General features: G+C 43.1%; 1 protein-coding gene across 3 annotated transcripts in view; it reads right to left on the bottom strand.

Annotated features, from left to right (window-relative positions):
* MICU1 (mitochondrial calcium uptake 1) overlaps window positions 1–17,934 on the bottom strand; it is a 110,949-nt gene that overhangs the window by 27,691 nt on the left and 65,324 nt on the right. For all 3 annotated transcript variants that reach the window (XM_054072178.1, XM_054072179.1, XM_054072180.1), the window contains 2 exons: window positions 12,736–12,818; window positions 7,580–7,777 (listed from right to left, as the gene is read on the bottom strand). In XM_054072178.1, the coding sequence (XP_053928153.1) occupies window positions 7,580–7,777; window positions 12,736–12,818 (281 nt within the window). The remainder of the gene's footprint in view (window positions 1–7,579; window positions 7,778–12,735; window positions 12,819–17,934) is intronic.

A 17,934-nucleotide genomic window follows, 5' to 3' on the forward strand; every position in this document is an offset into this window, starting at 1 on the left:
TCACGCTCGGGCCACCTTCACTGGCACGCTTCTGGATCACTGACTATTTTGGTCTACTGACCATCGGAGGTTCTCAGTTTGATGCTGGGTACCTGGCTCAGCATCACTGCCCTTAATCTCAGCACGTCAGTGCCAGTCATGGTGCTGCAATCACTTGCTTCTTGCTGCTGATGGAGCAGACCCAAGTTACAGCTAAAGCACAATTTAAGAAGTGGCTGACTGAGTGCTTTTACTTGATTTCAATCCAACAGGTACATTGAAGATGAGTCAGACACAGTCTTTCTGTGCTCACACAGGCTGACCATGGAGTTGATTCAAGCAGAGCCCCAGGGCTGGTGTGTGCATCACGTCTTGAGGCACCTCGTTAGCACCTCCATGATACCTCACCAAGCATTTCACAGCTGACATGCTAATGCCTCATGTGCTTTTATGATCCTGAGCACCCCCCAAACCACCCCACAGCTGATACGTGATTCTTCCTCCAGTTGTCAGACAGAAGCACTGGAAAGGTTTGATTTCTCTGGCATGGCTGATTTTCCCCACTTCCTTTTGCAGCTTGCACGGGGGAGGAATTAGTCAGGAATAGTGATTATGGCATCTTCCAGTATAAGCTGGAGCACAGCTCTAGGTACCTCGCCCATGACGGCGAGCCACTCGTCCACCCAGCAGCACTCTCCCTCCTTAATGAAAAAAGAGACTGCCATTCAGCCTGCCTCGTATTTAAACTAAACCTTCCCCAGTGCACATTTAAATCTTTCATTACCTGTTCTGCCATTACTGATTGATGAAAATTACTTGCTTCACTCTTCCTTACTCCTCATGTTTACTGAGACAGTTATAACTCCCTTCCGTCTTTCCTTTAAGATACACATGCCATGGCCTCGTAACTTATTCCTGTTTTCCAGGGTGGTTTTTTTTTCATGCTCACACTCCATTCTGAATTCTCACCAAATCTTCAGCCAGCATTGGACAAAACCTGAACGCTAGCTTTTCCCCAAACTGTAACTGAGAGAGTATGGTCAACCTGAAAGCTTCATGTGACCCTTTCATTCACATGCCAAGACAAAAAACACACTGCCAGAAACTCTGCATGCCATCAAAACATGATGACCTGCCCAGATCATTTCAACTGCCTGCCTAGAAACTCCCAGCATCTGCTGGGCTGTGACTCTTGAACTAAAGAGTTCCTGGATATGAACCTTGTCATGGAGGTCACTTGATTCCATTTTTAACTGGAGATATCCACACCACTTTCATGGCTACCCATCACAAAGTCATGGTCATCAGCCTTATTGCTATTCCCTGAAAACTCTAACACATTGCAAACAGAAGAGGGAACATAAAACTGTGGGAATGAGCCAGATAAATCTTCTCTTCTTGGCATGAAACCCATCATGGCTTTGTCCATCCCCGACTCCATTAAGGACTTCTGTTAAATTCCTCTTTCCTCCCAGACCTGTTGTTTTAAGGCTATTAGCTATGAATACACCTTGAATCTAGAGCCAGAGGATGACATAAGAGACAAAATCCCACAGAGTGGGCTCTCAGACTTAGATGGGAACAGATATATTCTCCAAGGTGTCCCTTCTGTTGACCCCCTCATTCCCAATCTGCCTCTGCCCAGCCAAGAGAAAGTAGTTTAGGCTGAACTTGGTGTGTAACAGCATAAAAGGACCAGCGGTTAGCAGAGGACCACCGCAGGGCATCTCCCCCGTGCACAGATCCGACCCTCCATGGCTGCCTCCCATGTCTCTCAGCTTCACAGCATCCACCCTGCAGCTGCACAGACAATCCATAGCCCACATGGGGTCTGTTGCCTTAGCAGAGAAGAGGCTCCTAGGCAACACACCAGGACAAAAATGTAAAAGACAAGCTGCTCCAGGTCCTTCTTTGATTGCCCCCCAAATGGCCACTTTTTAATTGTATTTTCAGCTTATTAATAGTCCTCTCCCTGGTCTAACTCTGCTCTTTACCTACTCCCTCTCGCAGCAGCCACTGTTTGCCCTCTACCACTGCCAGGGCAGGAGCTCTCAACCTGTGTGGTACACATGCCCGAGCCTGTGTCCTTAGGATGCTGCATCTCCACCTCACCTTCCAACTGAACTGCTTATCCTCTGGGATAAAGACAGGACCCATGAGGCTCATTTCAGGCCTCCTGTATCTACCCGTGGCACACTGAAGGATTGCAGAGTGTATCTTTTAATACCTCGTTCCGCAGCCACACTGGCACATCCCAGTTGACTCAAAACATTCCTCAAGAAGTTGTACATCAGAGACAAGCACCTCAGGTAAGCGCCACAATCAGGTCAGGAAATCCACTAACAAAGAACCCAGGCAATTTTTATATCTGCTAAATCCCCAGCTAAAGAGACAAATCCACGTGGGCTTGTTTGGTTTTCCATATGTTAGGACCACGTGAAGGAAGAGAAAGCAAGGAGGGAACTAAAGGAGGAGACATAGATATTGAGGCTAGAGATACAGAATCGACAAAACTACTTAGTACATGAAATCCATTACAAGATGCAGAGAAGAAGGAATCCATAAGAAGAAAGGGAAGACATTACATCTCCCATCATTGTTCCCATGGTGGCCAGGCCAGCAGTAAAGCTGATGATGAAGTAGATCAGCAGGTAAAGAATGACTTTGTGAGACAACAGAGCTAACCATGTGCCATAAGGGCGACTTTAAATAGAAATGTCTTGCATATGTTCAATAGCAAACTGACCTCCAAAAAGTCTGAGTTTTGGGCCCTTCATTAGAAAGTGTAGACAATCTGACACTGACAGAATTCATTTTTCAGGTCAGTCAAAACAATTTATTTAAATTACTCTTTTCTTTCACCTAAATCAATCCAGCAGATGAAGATACGCAACTCATTACTACAGACTTGTTTGCCTATGTTAATGACTAGCCAAAATCCTGCAGCAGTCTACGAGGCCATATAAAAATAAGGCATAACTCAAAAAGTCTGGAGTAAGATGGTACTAACATGGTAGTTTTCAATATCTGGTACAGGATTACTCAGCAACCACTCCAGCAGTAGGACCCAGAATAGAAAGGTACTTCCAGGCTCAAGTTATTACCCTAAAACCAGACTGTGAAACATTATAAAAGCTTTCTGAAATCAGAATATTCATTAAAACAAGGCTGAGACCCAAAAAGATCTATGAGTTTCTAACAAGATATGTGCAGATGGAAGAGCGTTCATCAGCTTTTCTTCATTAAAAAAAAATCCAAGCAGCAGTTGTATCAGCATTGGTCATGAAAACAGGTGTTTCTGGGATAAAGAAGGTACTCTCAATATCACCTGTCACAGAACAGACACAAATTAAGTGATTTTCTGGACGGCAGCAATGACACGTGGCACATTTGCCATATTCTCATAGAATCCCACTTCTCTTTGCTCCAGTGCCTGAGAAGACCTTTTGCTTGGGAGGGACTGCTACTGCGGCAGCCTTGATCCTCGGGTAAACGAAGATTTGTGAAGATCCCTATGAATAAGCACAAGGGTACCCATCTGCATGAGGATCCGACTCCTCAACCTATCTGGCAAGTTCCTCCAGATGGGAGGAACTACGTTGGGAAGTTGCATCCCACCACCTCAAAACGTAGACCCCAGTTCACACCAGACAGAGAAGTGGAGCTGCTCAACACCGTGCTCCTTGCCTCTTCAGTTCTGACATCTCCTGCCAGGAAGACAGCCCCACACCTACAAGATGGATTGGTACCTGCTTCACCAATTCCACTGAGAACAAATGCCCTCTGTGAGTAACTGTCAGGGAAACAATGTGCTATAGAAATCTCACTGGAGGTAATTTGGAAATAAAAAAAACCTGTACTGTCTTGCATCATAGGCAGAAATCCCTCTGCTGGCAGAAAGAGACCCGGGCAAATAAAACAAGACTAAGCGTGGAGGTTAAATCACTGCTATTAACAGCTTTTGGGTTGCCTGTCAGGGGTGATGCAGATGTGGAGACCCAAAGGCTAACACATCTTTTCTATGTGTGCTTAGAGAAGCATAGAAAAATTTAGGCTGGAAGAGACCCATAGGCTGGCTGGAACTCCTCTTGGTCCACCAAGGACATGGAATATCTAGGACAGACACTAATGAGCAGAAATAGCATAAACGATGATGTCAAGTCCTATCCATCTTCTTAATTCACAAAGTACTTTCACTCAAAAAAAACAAAAGCACCGTTGGAGCCAAATACTGCCTGTCCTAAAAGGACACGTTATAGATGCAAAGCCTGTCCAGACAAACCCATCACTGTTTGTCATGCGAAGCGACAAGAAGAAAGGAGGTTTTTCCATGGGCTCCAGCACAAGGCAGCATGAATGCTGTAAGAAAACACAGAGGACTTTGCTGGGAGCCTTTTCCATTTCATGGCTCAGTTCCTGTGGCTCAGCTTCAGCTAAGCCAGGTCACCCCAGAACACAACGAGGATGCCATGGCTTCTTCAAAGTAGCCAAACAACAGAAAGTTGTAACAAGACATCAAAAGCTTTTGCTCTCCCTCTGGCTGTAGCTACCATCCTCATTCTTCCCCTCCTGCAACTGAGCTGACTGCTGAGTTTCCATAAAATGACAGAAAGTGTACTTCTAACAAAAAAATAAGTAGAAGGGAAGAAGAAATCTTTATGGCTACTTAAACACGCTGTCGGCACTTCTTCCATGGAAACGTTCAGGGCTTTGTCTGATCTGATTGCTCTAAGAAAGTTTCTGCTCAATCTTAACAAGAAATATGCATGAAGATTTTGTTAAGCAAAAAAATGAACCAAAACCAGTAACAAAAAGGTGAGTTCAGGCAGTCAGAAACTATTGTTCCACCTTCACAGTCAGCAGAAACCAACTCTCAGGTGTATTAACTGCATATATGCCTGGATCTTGAGCCAAAGTGAAAACAGCTTTAAGAAAGGTCTTAATTAAAGTAGATTTCTTTTGGAAGAGAAAAAGCCAGTGTCCCAGTTTGAGGAGAGAAACACCATGTCACTCAGGGGCTGCACCAGCCCCACGAGACACTCTTCAGATCTGTTCACACTGAATTTCCGCAAAGTCTTTTCTAGAGTTCAGACACCTAACACGAACAAAAACTCTCAAAAATTAACATACCAGCTTCAGACCATGGATTAATTTTGCTAAACTACCAAATGATGAGTCGATGAGGGTACAAGAGTTCAACTGAGCTCTTGGCCGATCTGTTCCCAGTTCGCTTGCTCCTCCTTGCCCACCAGTAACTCCAGGCACGCAAAGAGAAGGAAGCACAGATGAACTGCACGGGGCTGACAAAGGATCACTGTGCTCACAGGCTCATTACCCAAAGACAGAAACATAAAATAAGGCAAGCTGCTAAAAATTACCTGCGTTTGCTACCTGATGATCTGTAGCACAGTATGTCCTAGTGCCACTTCTCATGCTTTTCTGCTTTGCATGCATCAGGGACATTGCCTCTCTGAATTACCACATTTTTTAAGTGGAAGAGTTCATTAGAGCACTCCTTGGAAAAGGAGCAATGCAAACCCACTAGACACTTGTGTGAAAAGCCACTTAACCGTGAACAAAACCATCAAATGTGAAGCAACGAGAGAAGATGGGAGATTGTGTCAAAAGAGATAAAAGCAGAAGAGGAGAGAGGTCATGTTGCACAACACTGAGGAACCAAAACAAGCCTGTATTACCTAAACTGATAAGAACTATGAACAGAAAAAACAAGTGTTTCAGTACCATGAACTCAGGAAAAAATTACATTGGGCAGAACAGAACTGTTGCCTTTACATATTTTTCAGTTAAAACAAGTCCAAAAAAATGCTGGCACAGGATGGTACTGTGCTCAAGGGTGCTGTCAGGAATTCAGTAATGATGCATTTATGATATTCATTAACTTACCAAGACATAAATATCTTCTACTGTCCCCAGTTAATAAAAAAGTTGCTAGAAAGGCAACTAACATTCACCAGAAAGGCGCATAATTGACCAAACTCACTAAAACCTAAATTAGTACTAAACTGTCGCAGGAGGAAAAGAAGAAGTACCATAATGAAAATGAAAATAAACCCCATAGATTCTTAATGAGATCAGCGGGGAGCTGCAGCACAGGGTCAGACATAACTCTTCAGTGCCCCCTCATTGCCCGTCCCTGGGTCAAATGTGGCAGTAGAAAACCAGAGCAGGACAGCAAATGAGGACAGAATAGTCTCTATTTCTCTTCTCTTTGCATTCAAGCTTCAGCTTATGTTTCTTAAACTTTAAAAATACTGTATTCATTTTCAGCTTGTAGAGGCACGGAACAATTTACAGTTCCCAGTGCACAAGGAAGATTTTCATCAACCAACCTATTGTTCCTGCAAATGCAGAGCCACACCACCCGCTTCCACGACCAGTTAAAGGAAGTCAGCCAACCAGACAACTACCTTTGTATAAAAAAAATTAGACCTTGGGTCAGTTCTTTACTTAGACTTGTGAAACTCCAAATAAACAAAGGGAATAAATTCAGGTAAAGTTAGCAATGATTGACTTAATAGGAACTTAATAAAATGCTGTGCACTAGCTGGATGAGACAACCTGAGCACGTGGACAACAGACCGAAGCAGTACTGAGCTCTGAATACTGTTGTGTTAACAGGTTATGGTCGTAGGAACGTCTTCTTGTGCACAAAATCCTCACTTCTGATGCAAATAAAAGCTTGGCTTTACTCAAGCCAGGTCAAACCCTTAAACCTGCTCTAGAGAAGGGCATTGTTTTTGAGTCAGCTCCACTTGGGAGCTGAAACACAAGCCAAGGAGTCCCTTGTTGCTATTCTTGTACTCGCTTTAGTCAAAAGTCCCAAATTTTAAGTTTGATCCTTAAATTCCATCTGACTAAGAAGACGGAGATCAGGAGCTGGTGCTAACTCCTGGTAATGCAGCCAAAAAGGGAGATCTTCAATTCAATTGAAAGGCTAGAGTCCCAGAATATATGGACACTTTTTATAATGCCGGTTAACCCTAGAAGTGAAGAACAGAGGTCACGTAACGGACCACCTACTTAGCAAGATCCTGTTTAGCAGGATCAAACAAGGCTTGAACACTTACATGACCAAAATAGTCAGAAGAGAAAAGGAAACGAGAAGGGGACAAAAGCAGAGATGAAGAGTTTCAGGATGGTTATGAACCCTGGTCCTTCAGGGCACAGCTTGCTCACTATCAATAAGACAAACCTTCCTTGGGCAGGTAGCAACAGATTGCTCGCAACCTCTTCTGTCTTATTTTCCAAAGCATCTCGACATCATCTCCATGGGCCAAGGCGTTGGCAAGGCAAGCATCATGGAGTGACACATACCTGGCGTGTGTTGGCGGCTGCTGCAACTCCCCAAGAATGGCTACCACAAAAGTTGGGGATGTCCCTAGGGGGTCCCACAGGCACCAAAATGCTCATCAGAAATTCAACAACAGTTTTGATCCGTAAGTGCTATAACCTGCAGCTGCAGTAATTCCCTCCAAACCCCTCCCATACTCTTGCTCTTCCTCCAGAATCCATGTCACGCAGCACTGTCCATGCTGCACTGCCCTCTTCTCTCCACCATATGTAAAAAAATAACTCAAACCTCAAGCTTCAGAATATCGTGCTGCAGCTTGCGCTGAAAGTCGAGGAAGTGGGAGATGGTCAGCTTCCCCTTCAGATCTGCCCCGAAGAAGTACGTTGTCAGCGCAGAGTTGAAGCCAGTTTTCAGAGTGTTCCCTGTTGTAGATCGGTCTCTGTGGCGCATGCCCATGCTGGTTTGGGAGCGAATGATGCTCTGGACCTGAAAATAGGAGGGAGGATGTTAGCATCAAAAACACCACTGGGGCTTAGAGTAGTCAAGTGTCAGTACGAAGTACTCCATGCTCAAACATGTTATCCTCTACTATTTTTTTTCCACCTGCAATAATACTTCAAAGGCAAGACAATTCAAAAATCTGACTGAACTTTGGGTTTGCATTTTTCAGTCCTCTTTAAAGAAAGAAGAGTATAAAATGCTTAAAACGAGTTTTAAGAAACAATCCACCCTGTCTGCAGGTGTGCATTTCAGCACTGATTCTGTGCCTGGTCAGCAGAGAGCAGCTTGTTGCCAGCAAAGTCGCAGGAAGACAGAAAGCCAAGGCAATCCCGGGGAAGAAAAGTCCCGCACACGTTTTGGAGCTTCCACTCCTATGTTACCGCCCATCTTTGTTAGTCCACACCAACCCCAGACTGCTCTCATTGTGTTTTCTTTCCCCTTGTGCACAAACCTGTGGGTTTTCTACCCAAGGGCACCCCCTCCTCGCTGCCACAGCTGGAAGCTCCTCTGCCCCTGGGGCTGTGCAGCAAGCTGAGCTGGAGGCAGAGGCTGACCCAGCCAGAGCAAAGGGCTCTCCAAACATCTCACAGGCTGTGCAAGCCCCAGCAGCAGTGCCAGCAGAGGAGCAAAGAAAGCAGAAGTATCCGAGTTACCAGCAGACCGAGATATTCGTATAAAGACAGCCAAGTGTGAAAGTACAGATTTACAAAGCAATATCTCAATGTTTTTAACAAACCACAGAAGCAAACAGCCTCCTCCTCCCTTGAGCTCTTGGCATGACCGTGTACATTCTTGAAGACACTGCTCAACCTGAGCAGCTGCTGAAGGACACAGGACAACTTCCCCACCCTCTACAAAATGGCAAATGACTGAATGTGGAGGATGCAACAGCCTGAAAAAACCAACAGTTCGTTATTTTAAAGGTCCTGTGCTAATTTAAGAAGACAGCCAGGCCAAAGGCAGCTAGCCTCCTCCTCCATCTCCAAGTATCTCGCTACTCCTTTCCAGCACCTGCCCATCTGAATGATTATAGCTGGGGTATGAGACGCCAGGCTTATTCTCCGTAGAATAACGGATACCTTCAACAAGGCATCAGAAGGATTCATATTAAGGAAAACAAGCGTGAGAAAGAAGAAGAAAAACGGCCATTCAATGCGCTGCCTGGCACTCAGCGTAGCCTCGATGACACAGGCTTCTTAAAGCTCTACAGCAAACATCGCTGCTTCGTCTTCAGCCTCTTCATCCTGCTGACAAAGGTTGGAAGGGAAGAAGGAAAACAGCTGCCAAGAGCTCCAGCTGTCAAAAGGATGCCAGAACCTCATTATTGTGATATATGGGGTGTTCATTTTTTTTCCTAAGAAGAGAGTGAGTGCTGGAACAGCCCCAAAGGGGATGCTCCAGAGGAGAACACTGCATCGCTGCCAGGCTCACCTTGCTTGAAACACCAAACCAGAGAGTACGGGCTATTCTTCCACTATAAAGAACACTAAGTTGAGTCAAAGGGAAAAAATAATAAAAAAAGGGTTTGGGCCTTTTTCCTTAAAAAAAAAAAAAACCAAACACCCCCCCAATATGTGCTGTGATGTGAGGAAGGACTTTTGCCTTAGCAAGTCCTTACTTTGCTTTGTGCTCCACTTTAACTGTGAGCTCTGCATGCACATTCTGGAGACAAATATTTATAAACTGTCTGAAGCATGCAGTTTATGACTTGCTTGGAAAATTGCCCCTGTCTCTGCAGAAGCAAGTGTTTACCACACTGCAGACTGTTCGATCGAGCATCTTTTCCCGGGTGTTATTTATATGGCATCCTACGCCCCTCTTTTTCTCTCCTCATCTAAAATAAGTGTCGGAGAGTTTGAAAATCCATCTGTGGGCACTGGAGCCAAAATTATTCGGCTGGTCCCTATTTTGGGTAATCCTTCTAATAGTCAGAAAAGCAGGCAACCATGGCGAGAAGCTGTCCTCCAGTCCAGCCAGTAATGTCCTCCCCCACGGCTCATCTCATCGATCGTACTCAGGATATGAAGCACAGAGATGCTTCACTGTCTTCTGTACGTATTTCAGCCTAAGCGTTCGTGATCTGTTTCATCTTTTGCACCAGAGAAGGGAAAAGGAAAAAAAAAAAAATCAATGAAAATAGTAAATGGTTTGAAGAGAAATCACAAGTAACACTGCCTGTGAGTCTACTACTTTTCATCCAACTTTTTAATTAAAAGTAGAAGAGTGAACTTACAATTTACATCCTAAAGGACGAAAAGTTGAAGATGATAGTGATGCAAGCACCTAACTATTCAGTGCTGTGCACTAACCATATGCATCAACTGGAAAAAAAAAATCCGAAGCTCTTCATTCAGGCCTAAAGAAACTCAATATTTTCTTATTAAGTAGTTAAAGCCTCTAACTTACTTGTATATTAGCTAAATTACTGCAAATGATTTTATTTCTTGATGAATACTCCTAAGGTTTTTCAGACATTAATGAGAAGAAGGACCTGCTGTTGGCTCTCTCCAAAGAAGATATGTGAATAAGGAGAGTGCAATTAATTTCCAGATGCTCACAGCCAGCGGGGACAGTATCATGCATCTGTGATGACCCTTTTCTTTCCCTTCTTTTTCTATCCAATCTCCCCCAAACAATGTTGCTCTTTTAAACCAATGGCACCTCTATCAGCATAATTCCCTGCCTGTCCCATGTTTATAGGACAAATCTGCAAAAGCAGCCATCCTTCACATGTTCTTACTGAGGCATTTCCATAAGGAGTGAAAAATAGTATTTATAATCTAAATTATTGTGTGTTGTATTATATATGTGTATGATGTTATATATGTGCCTAGAGCTGAAGGCCTGCGCTTACTTTAAGTGCAGCAAATCAGTGATAGCGATATCTGCAAAGACATTGTAAGCCGCTTCTCACTTTCCAAGACAGCTCTTTCATCCTTTGGCTTGAAAGCTCTGGAAGATCAGTTTTCACCACCATATTCTGATGTTAATCAGGAATTTTACACCTTTATATAGAGGCAGTGACGCATGTAACAAGCTTAACAAAAATATGTCCCTGTTCCTAGGGATTTTTACATGACTTAATGCACACAGAACTTCCCTTTGCCTACCAGATGATTTGAAATAATTTAATTCAATTTTGTACTTTCATCTTCACAGCGCTTCCAAAACATTCATCCTCAAGAAACACTCTTTCTTACTTAATCTGTCTAATAAAAAGTCAAACATGACACCTGTGTTAGTACTTTGGTGCCACTTCATTTTTAGTAGGCGGTTAACCGCTCTCCACTTTTCTTAAATTCATTTATCTCCATAATTGATTTCACTCTAGAACATTAGTTACTACCGTAAAACACCTTTTGAATTGTCGGATATTAACAGACAGCTGCAGTGGAGTGCTATATTCAAGCACTATGCAAATAGAAGGAAAATCTGTATTTTTCACTTGAGGAAAAAAAGAAACTTGGATTTTTCATAGCTAAACCAGTAGTTTGCAGGGAGGCAGTGCCAAACAGCACAAAAACCTGGACACACCTGTGTATTCAAATCCACGTTTGAAGGAAAAAGAAAAACTCCTGGCTGGATTACAAGCTATCAGATATCATATTGGTAATATATGTACTCCCATTCTCCCCATAGTCCAAAGTTTGCATTTAAAAATGTATACTAAAGCAGATCTATTACACAGCTCTGGAGCAAACTCATAATAATGACATCATACCCACAGGTAATAATTTAAGGAGGATGACAGCAAAAGATTAAAAGGGGGATAATTAATTTAACAGACTTGCTTTGCCACTAGCTCTTCTCATTTATAGCAACTGCCCCAAGCGTGACCTTTTACAGACTCTTCTGAAGTTAACTAGCCATTCAATCAACCGATGAGTTAAGAATTTGTAACTAGATTATTCAGGGCTGCTTTGTTCTCAGATATCAGCTCAGCTTTTCACCTTCTCCAAATACAGATGTCCTCCACGCAAGGGCAAACTGTTTTTTTTCACCACCGAGTCCTTTCCCTTGCCCAGAAGCAGCAGCTTCTACTTGCCCATCAAACATAGAGCCTCCAGGGATGTTGGGTCACAGCAGTCCCAGGGCCCACATGAATATTAGGTCGATGAGTGGCGTATCTCCTCTATCTTGCTTTTTGATAACAGAGGTGGTGACCTCCCAATCCAACTGGCTTCCTTCTTTGCAAAGATGAGAAGCACACACAGAGCTTTGCTAATACACAGCGACTTCAGGATGTTTATGAGTTTCCAAAGCCTTAAGGCTATTTCTACATTAGTAAGAAACCCATACACTTCTACCCGACGTCAGATTCTGTTCCCATTGACAGCTCCAGTCTCCAACCTGCTCTCACTCAGGCACAATCACAAATCTTAGCTTGTAGGAGGACCTCACCAGTATCAGACACGGAGGCTAAGATCATTAGAAAGCCTGTATCAAAATCCCTGCTGATGAAACCTTGACAGAAGTAGGGGAAAAAACCCAATGAAAATACATTCTCACTAAAGACAGTTTTAGCTTGCATTGAAATAACCGGCTAAATTCTTTGAAGCAGACCCATCTTGGTTATTCTCTTGACGACAAACATAATTAAGGAATTCAATAAAAGCTGTAGAAGAAAGTAGAATCAAAACCCTGTAACACCAGGACAGTGAAAACAAAAATAATCTTTATCTACTTTGAAGGTGACATCTTGTAAACATCCCTCAGTGACAAAGGCAAGGGAAACCAGAGTTAATACTTACAGTTGCCCTTACTAAATGAAATATTATGTCTGCAAATATCCAGCTCAAAATAAAAGCAGGCACTGAGCCAATACAGCACAGAAGGAAAAGATGTCAACCAGCAGTAATCACAAATATAAATCACAAGAAGATTGTAGACGAGTACTGCATTTATGCCATAGCATTACGAAGCCAACCTGTTATCCAACTTGCCTGCTCAAACTCTTCCATGTCCACTTCGCCATCACCATTCAGATCAAACATCTTGAAGGCAATTTCAAAATTCCTCTGGGGAGCTACACAAAAAACCAAAAAACAAAACAAAACACAATCCAATAAAAACCAAAGACCAGTTAACAAAGATAAAACAGCTCAATAAAAAAGGCACAAGCTCAGAATGACTGTATCGAAAAGCAAGTTTCCCTATTTTTTGCAATCTTAAGAAGAAAATGTAGCTCTTGGGAAGCTCTGGCTATGAGCTTCATGGTGCTCCTTTTAGTCTAGACAAGGAGGCTGGGAAGAGGTTGGTTTCTTGAGTGAAATTTACTCCATTTACAGATAGAAAAAGCACCAAAGCAAGACACCATCTGATATTTTTAATGATGATCAACAGAAAACGACACTGTAACAAGAGCTCCAGCCTGCTCCAAATAGTTTAATACCAACGTGGCCAGAAGATGTTCCTCCAGCACGACAGAGCACTCTATGCTTTGCAAAACAGCCAGTGGGTGAGGAGCAGAGCTGGACCTCAGGTAATTCTCTTCCAGACTCAGCTGTTGTCTCACTGTGCAAGCTTAAACAAATCATTACCACCTCTGTCTCCACACAGTTAGGACATCAAGATAACACACAGACTGGAGCTCACCAGCTGGGATGCATCTGAGACAGCACAGTACCTTATTTTTCATTGTATTTAGTCTATGTTGTGAAGGTTTATTTAGTCAGAACTCTGCAAAAGCATTGCCTCACAGCCACTCATCACAGCAAACCCACGCTCTTTCCCCTGCATCCTAAAGAATTTCAGTACATTTCCATTTTGGGCTCTGTAACCCATCACCATTTAAAGCTGCATGATGCCACAATTTTTTTTCCAAATTAAGCCAATAGATGAAAATTTACCTTGCTCTGCTACTTACAAATACACACCACCTACAGGAATTTCTCTGGGATTTCTAGGGAATCCTCTAGGCTACAATTTATGCTTAGCAATCTTAAGCAATCAATTAAAATTTACCCCCTTTTTTTGTTCCCGTAGATTGCTCTTACCCACCCAAATCTGGCAGCATGATGTGGCTCACCGGTGAGGCTCATGCACCTTTAACCTCACCTGTCGCAATCAACATTTAATGTACCTTGCAGATGCTCAAAAAGTAAGGAATTCCTGCAATCAGCACGCTGCATTAAAGCATTTTGCAAATGGGAGTGGAAGGGGGAGCACAAAGAGGAATCACTCAGACAAAAAGCAATAAATACGGAATTACCTGAATTGGATTTTGTACATTAGTTACAACTTCAATTTAGGGCCAGGAGACTTCTACATCGTGTTTTCCTCTTGCTATAATAAAGTGTAGCACTTTATTGCTAAGAGATACAGCAAACATTTTAATGAGATTGCTTCTTCCATATGCTTTGTGTCTCCAACAGCCACCTCACACCATGAAATGCTACAGCGGGAACGGCCTGTCGCTCGCCACTTGATATATACAGCACATACAGTGCTGCCGCTACTAGCTCTGGATTTCCAGTTTCCTTGTGCCAATTATTCGGGCTTTAAATTCCAAATACCATGTGCATAAGCGATGTCTCTTATAACCACAGCAACTGTCAACAGCACGAGGTGGGCTATGTCATACACATTCCCGCAGCAGCAACACCTCTGTCCTGCCTGCTAGGGCGGGGAGACCTTTGCTTGCCATCCCTCCTTACTCCACTCTTTAGCCAAGATGTACTCAACTCAGGTAGACCAGTCATTCCCAACACCAACTTCATCATCTCTTCAATAATGCAGTCTCACTAAAGTGATTTATACAAAACGCCATCCATCATTTCCAGTGATTAATTCCCCGTTTCTTTGAGAGCAACAGTATTAAGCACCTTCCAAGTGCCCTCTTAACATTTAAATAACACATCCAAATTTATTCCCTTTAATTGAATGTACTGTCTGGAAGCCTGGATGTAATTTCTCCTTTAGCCTCCTCCACTAGCAAAAGAGTTGTTTCTTCCTGAGACCATATTCAGGGACCATACAAAGCTCTAATCTAATTATAAGATGCCAGAAAAAGAGCAACTTGCACATCTCATCTTCCTTCTTCTATTTTCTCTGCCAGGGTACAATGATGTATGCTTTGAGGTTGGAAAATCTGTTATTCCTTGTTAAAAATTGGTGTTTAGGGTATTTTATACCCCTTTTCTTTAAAGAAAAATATAATACCATGTTCTATCTGTGCAAACATGGGACGAAAGGTGAAAAGAGAAAGCAGGGTACTTAACTTACTCCTTGCAAAGGCTGTTTCTTTCCTTTCCCTCCTCTAATTACACATTTTCAAGAGCAGTTTATCAAAGCCTCGGAGAAGGACATCATTGGCAAAATTAAAATGAACAGTTCAGCATCAAAAATCTGCAGGGTCAGTATTTTCTAAGGACAGGAAAGTGTCTTTAGATTGGCAAATTTAATTACTTCATTCCTTTAGCTAATAAGTGACACAGTGCATTTCTTCCTCTGATCTGCATATTCAACTCCAATTACTTCTAATGACACTTAATTCCAACATTATGAATCTGGGCCAGAGGAACCAAAGGGCACCAAAGACACTTAGCTCATCCCACTGCTGCTCAGGAAGACATGACGATCTATGTCCCTGATCTCTGGGCAGCCTGGATTTACCGGCCCGGAGTGACAAGATTTCTGCCTCTCCTCTTGGCTGTGATGTTTCTGACCAGGATTTATTGGGGAAGAGTCATTCTTATGGCAGCTAACCCCTCCTTGCCCACTCTGCCCCATTACTCATGGTTACATCAGCCTGTAGGACCTCTACTTTTCTTCATCCTCTTCTACTTGCATCTCTCAGAAACTTGGCAGACCACAAAAGCAGCAGTAACTTAATTAAAATGCCTCAAAATGAACACAATATTCCTCCTGCGATGGTTACCAAAACCATCCAAAAGGCTGTTTGCTTTCAATATGCAGCGCAATGCCCGTCTTTACAAAAGAAAACCACTGCTGTACTTCCCCAAATGCTGAGCTGCACTTCTAGCTCGCTCTGGTTTTGTGAGCCATCTCCTCGCCATTCTTTCTGACATTATTCAGAATCAAGATTTTTCGTTGCAACTCATTTCCCCTGTGCAATGAGTCAGGAATGGGTCAGAGCATCCACACTTTCTTTTCTAGCTTCATTTCTAGCCTTCAGGTGTTCAGGAGGGCACAATGATTTCATTGTACATTTGAAAAATGTACATTCAGCGTACATTTTCCATTCAAATGATTCCTCTAAATCATTTGAATGAAAAATGAAATTAAAAAACAGTACTGGAACCCACACTGATACCTGTTTTTGAGATACGTGCAAATATATCTAGATAGATGGGGCTAAAATCATTCTGTAGGTCCATAGCTCCACACCAAGTTGCTTTTTCATCTGACTTGGGCGTTAGGGCAAAGAGCAATTAATATTTGTTTTGACTCATTTGTTCAAATCAAATACTTGGGAATAGAAAGACAATAATTGGAGAACAAGTCGTACGAGGAGCGGCTGAGAGAGCTGGGGTTGTTTAGCCTGGAGAAGAGGAGGCTGAGGGGAGATCTTATTGCTCTCTACAACTACCTGAAAGGAGGTTGTGGAGAGGAGGGAGCTGGGCTCTTCTCCCAAGTGACAGGGGACAGGACAAGAGGGAATGGCCTGAAGCTCCGCCAGGGGAGGGTCAGGCTGGATATCAGAAAAAAATTCTTCACAGTAAGAGTCATTGGGCACTGGAACAGCTGCCCAGGGAGGGGGTCGAGTCGCCTTCCCTGGAGGTGTTTAAGGAACGGGTGGATGAAGTGCTGAGGGACATGGTTTAGGGAGTGTTAGGAATGGTTGGACTCGATGATCCAGTGGGTCCTTTCCAACCTGGTGATTCTATGATTCTGTGATAAGAAAACCAAAATCCACGGGGCAGTAGCATTATGAAGGTTTGTGACCTCCACGAGACAAAGAGATGATGAGCAGCAGCGCTGACTAAATTGAAATATCCCACTGATCCACCAGTATAAAGCCCCAGGGAAGCTGAGGCATTAGATGGGTTGATTAGGCATCTTTAGGCCAACTCTGTCATTTTTAACTATTTTGAATTATTCAGTGGACCAATTTGCAGCACTCAATTGCTCTTTACTGCTATTTACTCTCACCAGAAGCAACACATTCTGAACGACAATAAATGCTCGCTGATGAGAAAGGCCGTATTGCACTATTTTTGCACTGATTTGATCTTCTCTTTTCCCCAATCCCAATGCTCCACACTAGGAGATACCTCTCAACAAGTCTTTCCCTCTGACTTCTGTTGCAACTCGTGCAGTACATGGCTACAGTCACAAAAATTGAAGTGTCTTGCAGAGCACCCACCTCAAGTGGAGGCACTGCATTTCAAGAAAACTATTTTGAACATACTTTTGGAAAACAAACATTGCTTCCTTCAGACGTAGTTGAAAATTTCATATCTGAATTTAAACACAAAGCAGCGCAGGACTTCAATATCCGTCCTGAAGCCAAGTAATCCCTCAAGCAACTCCAATGTGGGGCGAAAGATCAAGAATTCAGCTGGAGAGTGACTTTAAGAAAATATAGGAGTTAAACACCCTATGGTTGTACAAGAAAGCTGGGAAGGGACTTTTTATAATAGTATATAGTGATAAGATGAGGGGGAATAGCTAGAAATTGGAGAGGGCAAGATTTAGACTAGACATAAGGAGGAAATTCTTCACCATGAGGGCGGTGAGGCACTGGCACAGGCTGACCAACGAAGCTGTGGACACTCCATCCCTGGAAGTGTTCAAGGCCAGGTTGGATGGGCCTTGAGCAGCCTGCTTTGCTGGGAGGTGTCCCTGCCCATGGCAGGGGGATTGAAATTAGATGATCTTTAAGGTCTCTTTCAACTCAAAATATTGTATGATTCCATGATTGCTCCTTCCCCATCTATCCCAGAACTGAGAAGAATAGATGTACAAAGGCCACAGTACTCTGAAGCTGAACAAAACCCTTATCTTCATAATCAAGCCAAAATTAACATAGTCTTCCTAAAGTAAAGACAGATTTTCATCAACAGAGACGGCTTTTCAAGCCCTGCAGCTTTAATATTTTTTCTTTTCCCTTTTTGAGGCCACAACATTAAAAAACCTTACCTTCTCCCTCCAGCCAAAGACTAATTAAGACTTTTTCC

Source organism: Cuculus canorus, chromosome 7 (genome assembly GCF_017976375.1).
Source record: "Cuculus canorus isolate bCucCan1 chromosome 7, bCucCan1.pri, whole genome shotgun sequence".
Taxonomy (NCBI): domain Eukaryota; kingdom Metazoa; phylum Chordata; class Aves; order Cuculiformes; family Cuculidae; genus Cuculus; species Cuculus canorus.